This window comes from Carettochelys insculpta, chromosome 1 (genome assembly GCF_033958435.1).
Source record: "Carettochelys insculpta isolate YL-2023 chromosome 1, ASM3395843v1, whole genome shotgun sequence".
In the NCBI taxonomy this organism is placed as follows: domain Eukaryota; kingdom Metazoa; phylum Chordata; order Testudines; family Carettochelyidae; genus Carettochelys; species Carettochelys insculpta.
The window spans coordinates 360,157,357-360,170,890 of record NC_134137.1 but is presented as its reverse complement, the minus strand read 5'-3'; the positions used below and the strand labels follow the sequence as shown (position 1 = coordinate 360,170,890).

Below are 13,534 nucleotides of genomic sequence, written 5' to 3'. Positions count from 1 at the left end.
GACGTTAGGCGGCGAGATGTTGAAATCACTATTCCTATCCAAAGATGGAAATAGCACCCTACTTCGACATTCAACATCGAAGTAGGGCATGTGTAGATGATCCGCGTCCTGCTACTTTGAAATAGTGGGGTCCTCCATGGCAGCCATCAGCTGAGGGGTTGAGAGACGCTCTGTCCAGCCCCTGCGGGGCTCTATGGTCACCGCATACAGCAGCCCTTAGCCCAGGGCTTCTGGCTGCTGCTGCTGCAGCTGAGGGTCCATGCTGCGTGCACAGGGTCTGCAACACGTTGTCAGCTCTGTGGATCTTGTGCTGTGCAGGCTGAGTGTGTCTGGGAGGGGCCCTTTAAGGGAGCGGCTTGGGGCTTTGTTGGCCCCTTATTTCGACGGGGAGCACTTGTGTGTGTGGACGCTCCGCATTTCCTTCCGGGGCGGCTCCTTTTGACATTCTCCGTCGCTACTTCAACGTTGAACGTTGATGGCACCAGCCCTGGAGGACGTGTAGACGATACGTGTCAAAGTAGCCTATTTCGATGTTCTTACTTCGAAATAGGCTACTTCGACATAGCGTGCTAGTGTAGATGTAGCCAATAGGTTGTATTCATTCCTGGTGAAACTTTATTGACTACAGTGACCTCCCTTAATAGAGGCCTCAATCTCTGCTCCTCTCACCAGCTATTTGCTTGACCCGAACACCTGTTTTGTCACTCTGTATCTTGCCACATGTAGTTGGAGAATTTCCATACAAATGAAATCTAGATTTAAAAAAAAATCAATATAATATTTGCAAGAATATTTTCTGACTATTTCAGTATGGCTATGTCTATACTTCCCCTGTTCTTCGAAGGAGGCATGGTAATCAGGGTGTTGGGAGATTACTAATGAAGTGCTGCAATGCAATTGTAGTTGTTCACTTCATATTCTGCCTGATCCATAAGTGAACTCTATTTTTAGGATATGGTAATGATCTTGAAGCAAAGCAATTTTACCCACAAATGAATGTAATAGCACCTTCACTGAAAAAAAAACACAATAAAAAGATGGCTGCTTACTTAGTTGAAGTTTAAAAATATAAAATAAAGAAAGAAAGGTACAGTTAACATTCAAGGAGGGAGGTCAGAAAGGATCTTTAAATTAGAGAGACATCCTGTCATTCTGTAGCATCAAGAAAATCATAACTGTTTCTGATGTATTGCAGCATATTGTCATCTTCATGCAGGGCATTATATTATTTCTTGTCAGCTGGAAGTAAGAATTCTTTAATAGATGAATCTGTAACAAGATAGATCAAATCCTACAGTGAAAATGCAGAAAAGGTGTAAATTAAACTCATACGTGTAAGTTAACACTGTTTCGGGTTAGTTACAAATCTCTGATACAGTGGGTGGCTGAATCACTACAGCGAGCTGGATTGTGAATTTTGCTCATAGCCAAGTCCATATAAGGGAGCCTGGGCCTTCTCTGCTGGCTCCTTGAGGCAGAAGAAAAAATGGAAATCTGCTGGCTTTTCAGGAAACCGATTCTCTCACCCATAGTGGGAGTGGAGACTCCCACTCAGAGATTATGTGGAGGGGAAGCAGTGAGTAATATCATTCCCTTATTCCTGCTCAGTCAGACACAAGATGCAGAGCATCTGCACACAGGCCTGATAGAGTCTTCTCCTTCCCTGTGCTATTGGGAAGAAATATGGGCTGTGCTATAATATAGCCCAGTATAATTAACAGATAAGGAGTGTTGCATAAACCTGCTCACTAACATGGTGTTCACAGGTGAATCATGGTAGCACTCAGTAGGTTCACCCTCTCCCTGTGATGCCATCAAAACTTTAATTACCAAATGGGCTGGCCTGGCTAAGACTCTCTGCGGGCTTCTCTGCACTGCTTCCCCGCACAGGCAACAGGCACCTCAACGGTGTGCCTGAAGATGAACCAAGAGGAAACATGAAGGAAAAAGGAAAAACTTGTCTTGTTGCTTAGACCACTGTTAATAACTAGCAAACTTACATTATATTCTGCAATATTGGCTATGTAGATAGATGTGAAAAATACAGCATCAATGTTGAATAATGTACTAAGTCTAAAATAGAACATTTAGTTACTTCCCATGGCTATCTAGATAGGTATGAAAAACATACCATCAATATTGAAAAAAGTGTTGTTTAATCTAAAATAGAATATAGTTATATCTAAACTAAACAGAATGTGTTGGTAACATGAATTCTTCAATTTATAGCACTATGGCTACGTCTACACGTGAAGCCTACATCGAAGTAGCCTATTTCGATGTGGCGACATCGAAATAGGCTATTTCGATGAATAACGTCTACACGTCCTCCAGGGCTGGCAACGTTGATGTTCAACATCGACGTTGCGCAGCACCACATCGAAATAGGCGCAGCGAGGGAACGTCTACACGCCACAGTAGCACACATCGAAATAAGGGTGCCAGGCACAGCTGCAGACAGGGTCACAGGGCGGACTCAACAGCCAGCCGCTCCCTTAAAGGGCCCCTCCCAGACACACTTGCACTAAACAGCACAAGATACACAGAGCCGACAACGAGTTGCAGACCCTGTGCATGCAGCATGAATCCCCCGCTGCAGCAGCAGCAGCCAGAAGCCCTGGGCTAAGGGCTGCTGCACACGGTGACCATAGAGCCCCGCACGGGCTGGAGAGACAGCGTCTCTCAACCCCCCAGCTGATGGCTGCCATGGAGGACCCCACAATTTCGACGTTGCGGGATGCGGATCGTCTACACGGTCCCTACTTCGACGTTGAACGTCGAAGTAGGGCGCTATTCCGATCCCCTCATGAGGTTAGCGACTTCGACGTCTCGCCGCCTAACGTCGAAGTTAACTTCGAAATAGCGCCCGACGCGTGTAGCCGCGACGGGCGCTATTTCGATGTTAGTGCCGCTACTTCGAAGTCGCGTGCACGTGTAGACACAGCTTATGTTTGATAAAGCATTCTGATAACATTCATATGTTCTGGAGAAAATTCTATTTCAGCTAGCAATGATGTTGACTCAGAGTTAAGTCCATTTAGTACAGTAGTGTAAGGAAAATTTCTGTCTCCATGCATGTGAACCCATTATTGTATATCAAGTATAGAAGCACGAATCTAATTTAAGATACAATGCTGTAATACAGCTGTGGTCTGAAACATGCATAGTAAAACTGGTAGAACAAGAACGTGCTTCATCTTTCTCATGTAGGTTGGCCTTTTAAATCCACAGGACACTGGGGCTAAGTCTACACTAGAGAGTTTTAATGACAAAACTCACTAAGCATCCACACATAAAATGTGTTTCGTCAACAGAGGAGGGCTTCTCCCTTACCCTCTACAAGGTTGTGGAGGGCACAACAGGCAGCCACAATTTGGGGGACATTGTGCTCCCCCACATCCATCTGGGTCAGGACTGGCAGGACCAAGCATTGTCTAGACCAGTGGTTTCCAAACTCTTCAGCATCACACTCCCCTTTTGATTTTAAGAAATCCTGTGTGAGAGTAAGGTGACAAAGTTTGAGGTCTCCAATCAGTTAGTTTTGTAGTGTTCTTATGAATTTATTTTGAAATGTCTGTTAAATCAATATGAAGGTAGGTGTTTTGCAATATTTATAGAGTAACTGTTCTAATTTCATTACACTACTTTTTTAATATGAAAGGGCAGCAGCCCAAACCAATGTGTATATACAGTATTTTAGCAGCAAAAGTGATCCTGACCTATATTTCAGGGAACTATATTACACCCTTGTAGGGTTTTTGAGAGCCAGAACTAAGAGTATACTTCTCTGTCTCTTATAGCACAGTGTCTCTAGAGCTAACTGCAATAAGATCATAATGTTGTTTACTGATGGTGGTGAAGAAAGAGCCCAAGAGATTTTCCACAAATACAACAAAGACAAAAAAGTAAGTGGCATTTACAAAGATTTTTCAGCGTGGAGATACTCATTGAGGAAATTTAGGTGGTTTCTGGGGAAAAAGAAGCATGCATTTTATAAACATTCATCTCTTTTGAGACAGGAGGATTGAATACACCATCAAAGGTTCTCCTGGTGAACAATATTGTTATGAAAATAAGGTGGAACTATTACATAATATTTTGCATTTCCATACTGCCTATTACCTCAAAACTCTTTTACTCCTGTCCCGAAAAATGAGAAATCCTGTGCACTATATTTTAAAATTCTTCATATTTTATTTGTCAAAATAACGTAATATGATCATGCCAGTTTTGGTTATTTTGATAATTTATTTCAAAACACCTGTCAGCAAGTATGTCTGTAAGAATACATCCAACAAGATTTAGGAAATGGTTTATGACAAATAGATTCCTTACTAGACTCACTGATATTGTGCTTTGAGTAATAATTCATTTCAAATACAACACAGAAACACATTTCCTGCACCACTCAGAAGCAATGTAAAGGCTTGGGGAAGTCAGGGGTAACAAAAGAGCTGAGGGACAGGGGAATACTTAAATGGAAGGGGTCTGTAAGTGAACCTGGAGGGTTGTTGGGTGTGGGCAGGAGAAGTATGGAACATTCATGGGTTTTTCTTTTCGGGGTGTGGGGCAGAGATTGTCAGGAAGCTGGGTAGCTTCCCCCATGTGGACCGTGTCTGACCTGTAGCCTCTCCCAGTCAGTCAGGCACATCTGCCCTGTCCCCATAATCCTCTGTACTCCTTTTTCCCCTAATGCGGTGTGTTCCTCACAACCACTCTGTGTCCCCCCATCCCATGTGCCCATGCACCCACACTCCGCCACCTCTTATCTCCCCATGTCCCTGTGCCCCATTTTCTTTCAGCGTCTGCCTCAGTCTGTGCCCCTCACTAACCCTTCCCAACCCCAGTCTATGTGACCCTCCCCATGTGTGCCCATCAGTCTGTTCCCACACCTTACCCCATGCTCAGTCACCTGGCCCCACAGACAGAGGACTGTAAGGAACGCAGCACCTTCTCTTTTCCTCTTGGCTGTGGACTGCTATGACAGGTGAACAGTGAACCAGCCACCTGTTTTCCTACTACAGCACCCCCTGGTGGGGTAAAGGTGTAACTGCAGAGCTTCTCCTGCATGTGTGCAGTGGCAGTTATGGGGTTTTATTTCCAGGATATATATTCCTTCAGCAGTAATCTTTGTAAACCTGTAATACATTAAGCTTTCTTGTGCTGAAGGTAGGTATTATTCCTGTACTACAGAGTGAGGAACCCGAGATCGAGGAAGATGTAGGGACTTGCTAAAGGCCACTTAAGTCATCTTTGTTCATCTGGACACTCACACACCTACACACCATCTCCTCTCTCTCTCCACTGAAATTCCTGTGTTAAACACTGAGCCATTCATTTGCATGACTGTATATAGCACACATACAAAACAGATAAAGAGGTAAGGGAGTTTTGTACATGAACATTTATTTACCTAAAGCTTTCTGATCACAGGTTTGCAGGGCTGTAGCTCAAAGTAACAGTACCCAATATCTGCCCTTTCACTGCTCTCCTCTGTTTTGTTTTTGTTTGCCTCTGTTGATACGTATGCCCTCACAGCTGATATTTTCTTTGTAATGGCATGTTTTTTTTGGTTTTTTTTGAGTATAACAGAAAAGGTTAGATCTGCTAGCTGGAAACTGAGGGTACATAAATTCGGACTAGAAATAAGGTGAATATTTTTAACAGTAACCAAAATTAACCAATGGAACCATTTACCAATGGATTGGGTAGACTCAGATGAACTCTTCAAATCAAGACTAAAAGCCTTTCTAAAAACTTACAATTCAACCAGGAGGTATGGACATATGCAGATATCACTGTCTCAAGTTCTGTGGGTTATTTTACTCATGTTCTGCTGAATCCTCACACAATTGATTTCAGCTTAAGTTTCTTCATAATTAAGTGACAGAGAGAAAGCCATGATAGTCTATATACTAACAAAACAAAAAAGCTGTCAAGTAGCACTTTAAAGACTAACAAATTAATTTATTAGGTGAGCTTTTGTGGGACAGACCCACTTCTTCAGACCATAGCCATACCAGGACAGGCTCCATATTTAAGGCACAGAGAACCAAAAATAATAATCAAGGTTGACAAATCAGAAAAAAATTATTAAGGTGAGCGAATCAGAGAGTAGAGGAGCAGAAGGCGGGTGTGTGTGTCAAGAATTAGATTAAGCCAAGTATGCAAAAGAGCCCCTATAATGACCCAGAAAATTCACTTCCTGGTTCAAACCTTGTGTTAATGTGTTGAATTTGAATATAAAAGAGAGTCCAGCAGCCTCTCTTACAAGACTGTTGTGAAAATTCCTCTGCAGTAAGACGCAAATTTTTAGGCCATTAACAGAATGGCCCACTCCATTAAAATGCTCGCTAACAGGTTTGTGGATCAGGAGTGTTTTTATGTCTGTTTTGTGCCCATTAACTCTTTGTCTAAGAGAGTTTGAAGTCTGTCCAATATACAGAGCATCTGGGCATTGTTGGCACATGATGGGATATATGATGTTAGTTGAGGAACATGAAACTGTGCCTGTGATTCTGTAAATAACCTGGTTAGGTCCAGTGATGGTATCTCCAGAATGGATGTGTGGAGAAAGATGGCAGCAGGCTTTGTTGCAAGGAAAAGTTTTGTCCACAATAAATTCCTCAGCCAGGCATGAGAAATGAAGTGTGTGACTATTTTCTCTGACACAGAATTTGTTACTGCATACTAAATATAATCTGTGGATAATAATGGCCACCTTGCTGGAATATATGCTTAAGTAAGCACATTTTCTGATATAATTAACTGTAATGGAAGCAATTTATGTCAGATTACTTTTATAAATCTGCTAATCTAAATCTTCGTAAATGCCAACATTCCTTTTTCCTTATCTAATAATGTACTAGCAAAAGTACGTCTATTATTGCTTTGCTCTAAAGTGACTTTGAAATTACAAGGAGTACAGTTTTTGACATGTGCCACTTAAAAAAGCATAAGGTTTATTCAAGGAAAAAGCAAATGCTTCCTCATTCAAGTAAATATCTTTTCATTCTTCCAGGTTAATTCATGGTTGCAAAATATAATTCAAGATCTTTAAATATTTTATAGCAAAAGACAGAATGAGGCTGATCAATGATTTGTGTTGGGAAGTTCATCTGTGTGGACTCCTACATATAACCATGCCATTATAGCAAGGTTCTAGTGTTTCTCAAAGTAATGCAAAAGTTATTCAATTCAAGAGCTCATGGTCTATCTGGTGTCAAGGATAAACTTTATTTCTTGAATGTTAAATATGTAAATGTATCTGGTTTTCTTTCTCTAGATCTGTAATTAAGGTTTAATCTGGTAGACGATAAAAGTAGAGCCACTGGCACATGCATTCCAAGATTAGAAAATTAATATTTTTATCCTGCAATGAAATAACCACAGAGAAGAATTGTATAGGTTGAACCTGACTATTGCCAGACAAGTGAATTTGCTGGACCACAGGATGCCAATATTGTCTAACAGCATTACCAACAATTACACTGCTTGCTAGGCTTTTAGAAGACATTGAAGGGTAAATTACAGCGAAATAATGTCACAGAAAACTGAGAGCCAGGATTGGTGGATGTAAACAAACTAACTAAAATCATGGCAGATTACAGATGTTGCTGGACGAGAGTGTGCCAGATTAGAAAGTACAATAAGCTGTTTTTGTGATAGAAATGATAAAACTTTTGATTGGTAGTGATTAGGGTTTATATTCTATCAGTTTTCCTCCAGTCTGCTTATGCCACAAGTTGTCCATTGAACTAAATAGGAACTAAATTATAAACAGAAGTTCTATTCAAGACGATTAAGGTTATCAGAATCTGATTCTATCTATTTTTCAGGAATAACATTACAAGGATAGTAAAATGCAGCTGAGCTATATAATGCAAGTAAGACAGAACCAAGTGGTGGTATCTGTTCTTGAATAACATGCACTCATCTCTGAGCATTTTTCCCAATGCTTAGCAAAGGAGCTGTAAAAGAAAAATCTTTTTTTTTTTGTTCGCTATTGTAGCACAGTAAAATTAATCATGGTTACCTTGGAGATGTAACCTTTTTGACTGCCTGTCTGAGACTGTGGAATGAAGTCCCTGAGGAACTAGAAGGCCATGACAAACCTCTCCTCTTTCTACTTCAGATGAAAGATATGTTTCTCCAACCTTGCTTTCTCTAGCATAAATTAACATTTAAAAAAAAACAAGCAAAAAAGAAGACACTCTACTATGTGCACCTCTGCCCCTTGGAGAGAGAAGGAGAGAATAAACATAAGATCAATTTTAATCATGCTGTTTAATGCATGAAAGATGCTCTCCTTACACATTGATGGCTGCCCTTTAAGAATGCCTATATGAATGAAATAGAATTAGTTATACTGTAATATATACCTTTTAGTGGAGGACTTATTTCCTATGCATTGCACAAAAAATTCCATCTTCTTTATTCAAACGAGATCTTGTTACTTCGTATTGTTGCAGCATCCTCAAGATGAACTTCATTTTAGTTCTCAAAGTACTCTATTTCCTTCTTGGTGTCTTTGGCACATAAGGGAGCTAAGTACCTTTTGGCCAATCACATAGCATTGCCTGTTTACACTTCTTTGAATTGTTTAGTTGTTACAAGAACTTGTCCTTAGCTCAGCCTTCAAGCTGTCTTGTCAAAGAAAACAATAAAGACTTGAATTAAACACAAACAGCAAACCTTGAAAATAAAGACAGGAAAAAATGACGTTTACCTGTTTGCACTGTATGTATTTCAAGTCAATTTCTGTCTCTTTAAATCTCAGTATGTGAATGCAGAGATTGTTGTAAAACCAACTTAACCATTAGTATTTTTAGGGGACACATTCTAACATTTCTGTATGTGGGGACTTTTTTTTTTTTTCTGTTTGTATAATGGTGCTCTGGCTACGCCAATGGCTCCAAGGTGTTATTGCACTATAAATAATAAAGTAATACCTTTTGAAATTTAAATAATTCATTTAATCTTGCCTCATCACACTGTCATTTCTAGAAAGTGTTATGTAAAGTAACAGAATACAACTTCATAGGCTGCTCTTTAAAGATTAGCATGTTTACCTTTATTGTCGTTCTCACAGTGCTCACATTAAACATGGGAAATACCACATTCACAGTGATAAATTACAGGAATGAAAGTGGTAAATATTCATTTTGTGCGTGCAACCAGACTGTAGATAATTTCAATGAAGCCAGCGGTATATTTACATATAATGTCTGAGTGGAGCAGCTCTGACTATGCACAGCCATTAAAACTCCATGATGCTTTCATGATAGAGTGCTAGCCTCATTGTATTGGCCATATTCCACGTGTTCTATTTTCTGTAATTACCCCATAGTTGAAATTAGATTTTGCATTTTCGTACTTTGACTTGGTTCATTAGTGTTATTTAAAAGCTGTCAAATTCTGCCCCAAAGGTGGCTGCATTTCAATAGTGAAGAGTAGTACTTCTGTGTGTGTGTGTTCTACATGAATGAGATGGTGCTAAAAGGGCATAATGTAATGTTAACTGAATGAAACTTAGAAAGATTTTGATTGACTGGGTTAGATCCTGGACTACATCTGAATTAAGCCTGGAATAGTCTAAGGAGGGACAAAGGTTTAAGTTAAATCTATGCTTCCTAGATGCTAAGCTAGTGTGTGGACTATATCAGTTGTTAATTACCCCTAATATGAGGCAGAACATAGGGTTCACTGTGACGTTTGGTCTTGGCCCAGCCCATGCCCCGCACAGTAGGAACTCTCCCCACCACTTTGTACTAGGTATTAGCGTAATGAAACTCTAATTGACCAGTGCATATGCAAGCTGGCCTAGTGGTCACAGCTGGGCTTGGGTCCACAAGCTGGCACAATGGTCAGTTAACAAGAGTCAAAAGAATCACGAGAGCCAAAGTCAAATTCAGGCTGGGGTTATGGACCCAGAGGTAGATCCAGGCTGGAACTGGGAGGCAGAAAGGAGGCTCGGAGTTAGGCTGGAGTCTGATTCTAGCAGTGATATCAGGAATGAACCAGTCAGGGTAAAACTGGTCTCAGAGACTGGAGAGCAGTTGGTGAGATCTGTAGTCACCACAGGCCCAAAGTCTGTTTGTTGAGCAGACAACTCCCTGGGACATCTTCCAGGCTTAAGTAGGGCAGATGGTTAATCAGAGGGCTTCAAGTTATTGTGATTCTGAGTCTCTGAGTGATATTTTTCATGGCCCCTTCTCCACATAGCTCTCTGGCTGGGTGTCAGCCATCCTAGGCTCTGCAGAGTGAATCAAGTTCCTGCATCTTTACAGCAGATCAGCTAGGATGGTTTCTGCAATGCCTTCTTAATTCTGATATGAGCTGAAATGTAGCATAGTTTCCCAATTAAACTGGTAGAAGGCCTCTCTTTGGAGAAATTTGGTGTGGTGGGAAAAGACAATCTAAAAAATAACCAAGGAAAATGATGTTGTAGACAGCGGATCACATGTTGCTGCTTCACTTTTCTCTAGTGAGACAGTAAGTAGACAAGTAATGTATCTTGTTGAGGGACCATATTTTTCACCAGTATTTATCTGATATATATTACATTAATCCCTTGTGATATGAGGCAATTAGATTTTTGGAGAAACTGGTAAATAAATAAAAACAATGGACCAGAAGAAACATTTACATGTACGTTTTAATTACAGAGTATATATAACTATTCTGCAATTCCTATATGACACACATCTCACAGGGTGTTAAAATACAGATGAATTTCAAAGTACAGAATTACCACCCACTATTAATCAGGTAACTAAACTAGCCCACTTAAAAATACAGAGCATCATATGGGCCAGACCTTCCCCTGAGCAGAGCCATTTACAGAGCTGACAACTAAGCACAAAGAGAAATTAGTAGCCTTGCCTAAATCACAGAGCAAGGCCTTGCCAGTGCAGGGCATATAACCCAGATCTCCTAATTCCATTCACTTTAAAAACTATTCTTCCTTCCTGGATATTTTACTCCTATGTTTAATGGAACATGCATCTTAAAAATTGGATACTGACAAACAAACACCTCTTTCCCTCCTATTTCCTTCCCTTTGTTGTTATTACTAATAGGCTGCCCTTTGACTACATAGACATATATAATTTATTACTTACCAAAGATGCCATGTGTCAGTTTTCAACTAAACGAAGTATTGCTTGTGTCACACTTGAGTGCACAGAAATGGCTAATGCATACTTGGCTCAATCTAATTCTTGACCTTCCCCCTCCCACCCCTTCACTCTCTGATTTGCTCACCTTGATTATCTTTTTCTGATTTGTCCTCCTTGCTTACTGTTTTTGGTTCTCTGTACCTTAAATATTGAGTCTGTTCTGGTCTGGGTATGGTCTGAAGAAGTGGGTCTGTCCCACGAAAGCTCACCTAATAAACTATTTTGCTAGTCTTTGAAGTGCTACTTGACTGCTTTTTGTTTTGATAGTGTATAGACTAGCACGGCTTCCTCTCTGTTACTATGAAATTTCAGAATGTTTGAGAGTTATCTTTTGGCTCCTAATAGGTGTTCTAGTATGACTCATCCTCACACAGTCCTCTCACTCTTTTATCCAGAAATTCATGAGGGGATTGTTTCCTCTCAGTTTATTTAGGTCTGTTTCCTAGAAGGCAGAGAGACTTTAAATGAAAGCAGGTAAGGAAAATGGCTCTCTTTTGATGATGCAAGACAACCAGGTGTCTCTGTCTCACACCATCAAGCTTTGTGCATTGGCCTTTGAGATGAAAATAACCTTCAGCCTTTCTAGTTTCATCTTCAGCTGTCATCAGCCTAAGATCTTTAACTCCATGTAATACCACAATAACTTTACCTTCTGAGACATAGCTTTCTCCTTCTTCCTCTTCCCCCCTCCCCCCAAGCAAATGTAGCTTAGTCAAGGGCTTACTTCCCTACGGTACCTAAAAATACCAAGGAGTCTGCAATGGTCTAGAGAGTGTATCTTTACCTCAGACTTTGTTTTTACCCTAATCTAGCTTGTTTTTTTTTTAATTTTACTTCCAAAATCCAGGGATGAATGGGTATTGCCCAGCTCATGCCGCAAAAAGTTTAGCCTTTGGAAGCATAGGCTGCAAATTTCATTAGTGCCCTCTTAAAATCTGGCTGGAGAATAAAAACATATACAGATAAATCAGTTTTAAATTTTGTTGGTGGGAGATCAGGGGTACAACATTTATTCATAGGAAACGCATATGCAAAAACCCCTAAGTCAATAAATAAAAATAATACTATTAATAATATCAATATACAAACTTCTGGGGATAATTATGAATTAAATACTACTAATAGTTAAGTAGCACTTTAAAGACTAGCACTAGACTGGTCTGGCTATGGTCTGAAGAAGTATGGTCCCACGAAAGCTCACCTAATAAACTATTTTGCTAGACTTTAACGTGCTACTTGACTGCTTTTTGTTTTGATACTAATAGTTAATTACTTTAAATCGGAGAACACTGCATTATATTTTACAGTTCGCTTTCTGCTCATGGCAAAGTAGTACATATAGAAGATTGTTAGACCCAGATTTATAATACTGCTCGCACTGTGGTCATTCTGGAGCAGAGAGCCTAAATGTTAGAGAGGAGGTTACTGAGCACAGGTGTTGCATGAGGTGTTAATTGGAAGGCTTATACTCTGTCCTTCAGCTTTAGCAGTAGCAGGATATGGCAGTGGATTCAAAGGGGGGATGAATGTTGGGTTTGTGCAGCTTCTGAGCCCCCGTCAGTTTGCCATCCTTAGCCTGGAGTTCTGTGGCAGGGAGCTGCACACTGGGGGTGTGAACTAGACAGGCAGAAAGCAGGGGCGCTATTTTCAGATTTTGATAAGCGGGAGGCAGTTTTAGCCATGATTCTAGAGGCTACTCAAACACCTGAAAACTCTAATTTTTTTAAACATAATTACTTAGATGCCTGGAGCACTGTGTCCAATTCCGTTATAAAGAACAAGACACAAATTAAAGCCATATTTTAAAATTGTTTGTTTGGAGCAATTAAAGTATAATTCATCAAATTATTCCCAATTCCAGGTTTCAGGTGCCAGTTTTGATACCTTAACACAGAGATCAGAAACATAACTTTGATACTTTGTACATTATCTTCAGCAGAGAAAAATTCTAAAAAAAATCAATAAAATCTGTGTCTTTTCTGAAACAGACCTATTCAGTGTCACTGCAGTTATGTATTTTAGTCAAATGTATTTCACTCCATTAAAACATATTTAGTTAATTTAACATATATGGTTATTTTTTCCCTGTTTTATTAAGAACAATCATTTATTTTTCTAATTATTTTGGCATTTATTTTTATTGATTACAGTCATATGTGTGACTCACTAACGTTTGACTACATCATCACCTTTAGTGTCAGACTTTAAACCACTTTGTTGTACAAATTTTGTTATTTTACAAATGAAAATTAAAAATACAATTTGAAACTCAGCGGCCTTCCTCAGCACAATGTCAAAAGTTATGTGTTCATTTAATGTTTTCTTTTAAACTGCCAGTGTTATGATTAATACAA

General features: G+C 39.9%; 1 protein-coding gene across 3 annotated transcripts in view; it reads left to right on the top strand.

Annotated features, from left to right (window-relative positions):
* CACNA2D1 (calcium voltage-gated channel auxiliary subunit alpha2delta 1) overlaps positions 1–13,534 on the top strand; it is a 720,757-nt gene that overhangs the window by 574,837 nt on the left and 132,386 nt on the right. For all 3 annotated transcript variants that reach the window (XM_075017407.1, XM_075017399.1, XM_075017417.1), the window contains exon 12: positions 3,801–3,905. In XM_075017407.1, the coding sequence (XP_074873508.1) occupies positions 3,801–3,905 (105 nt within the window). The remainder of the gene's footprint in view (positions 1–3,800; positions 3,906–13,534) is intronic.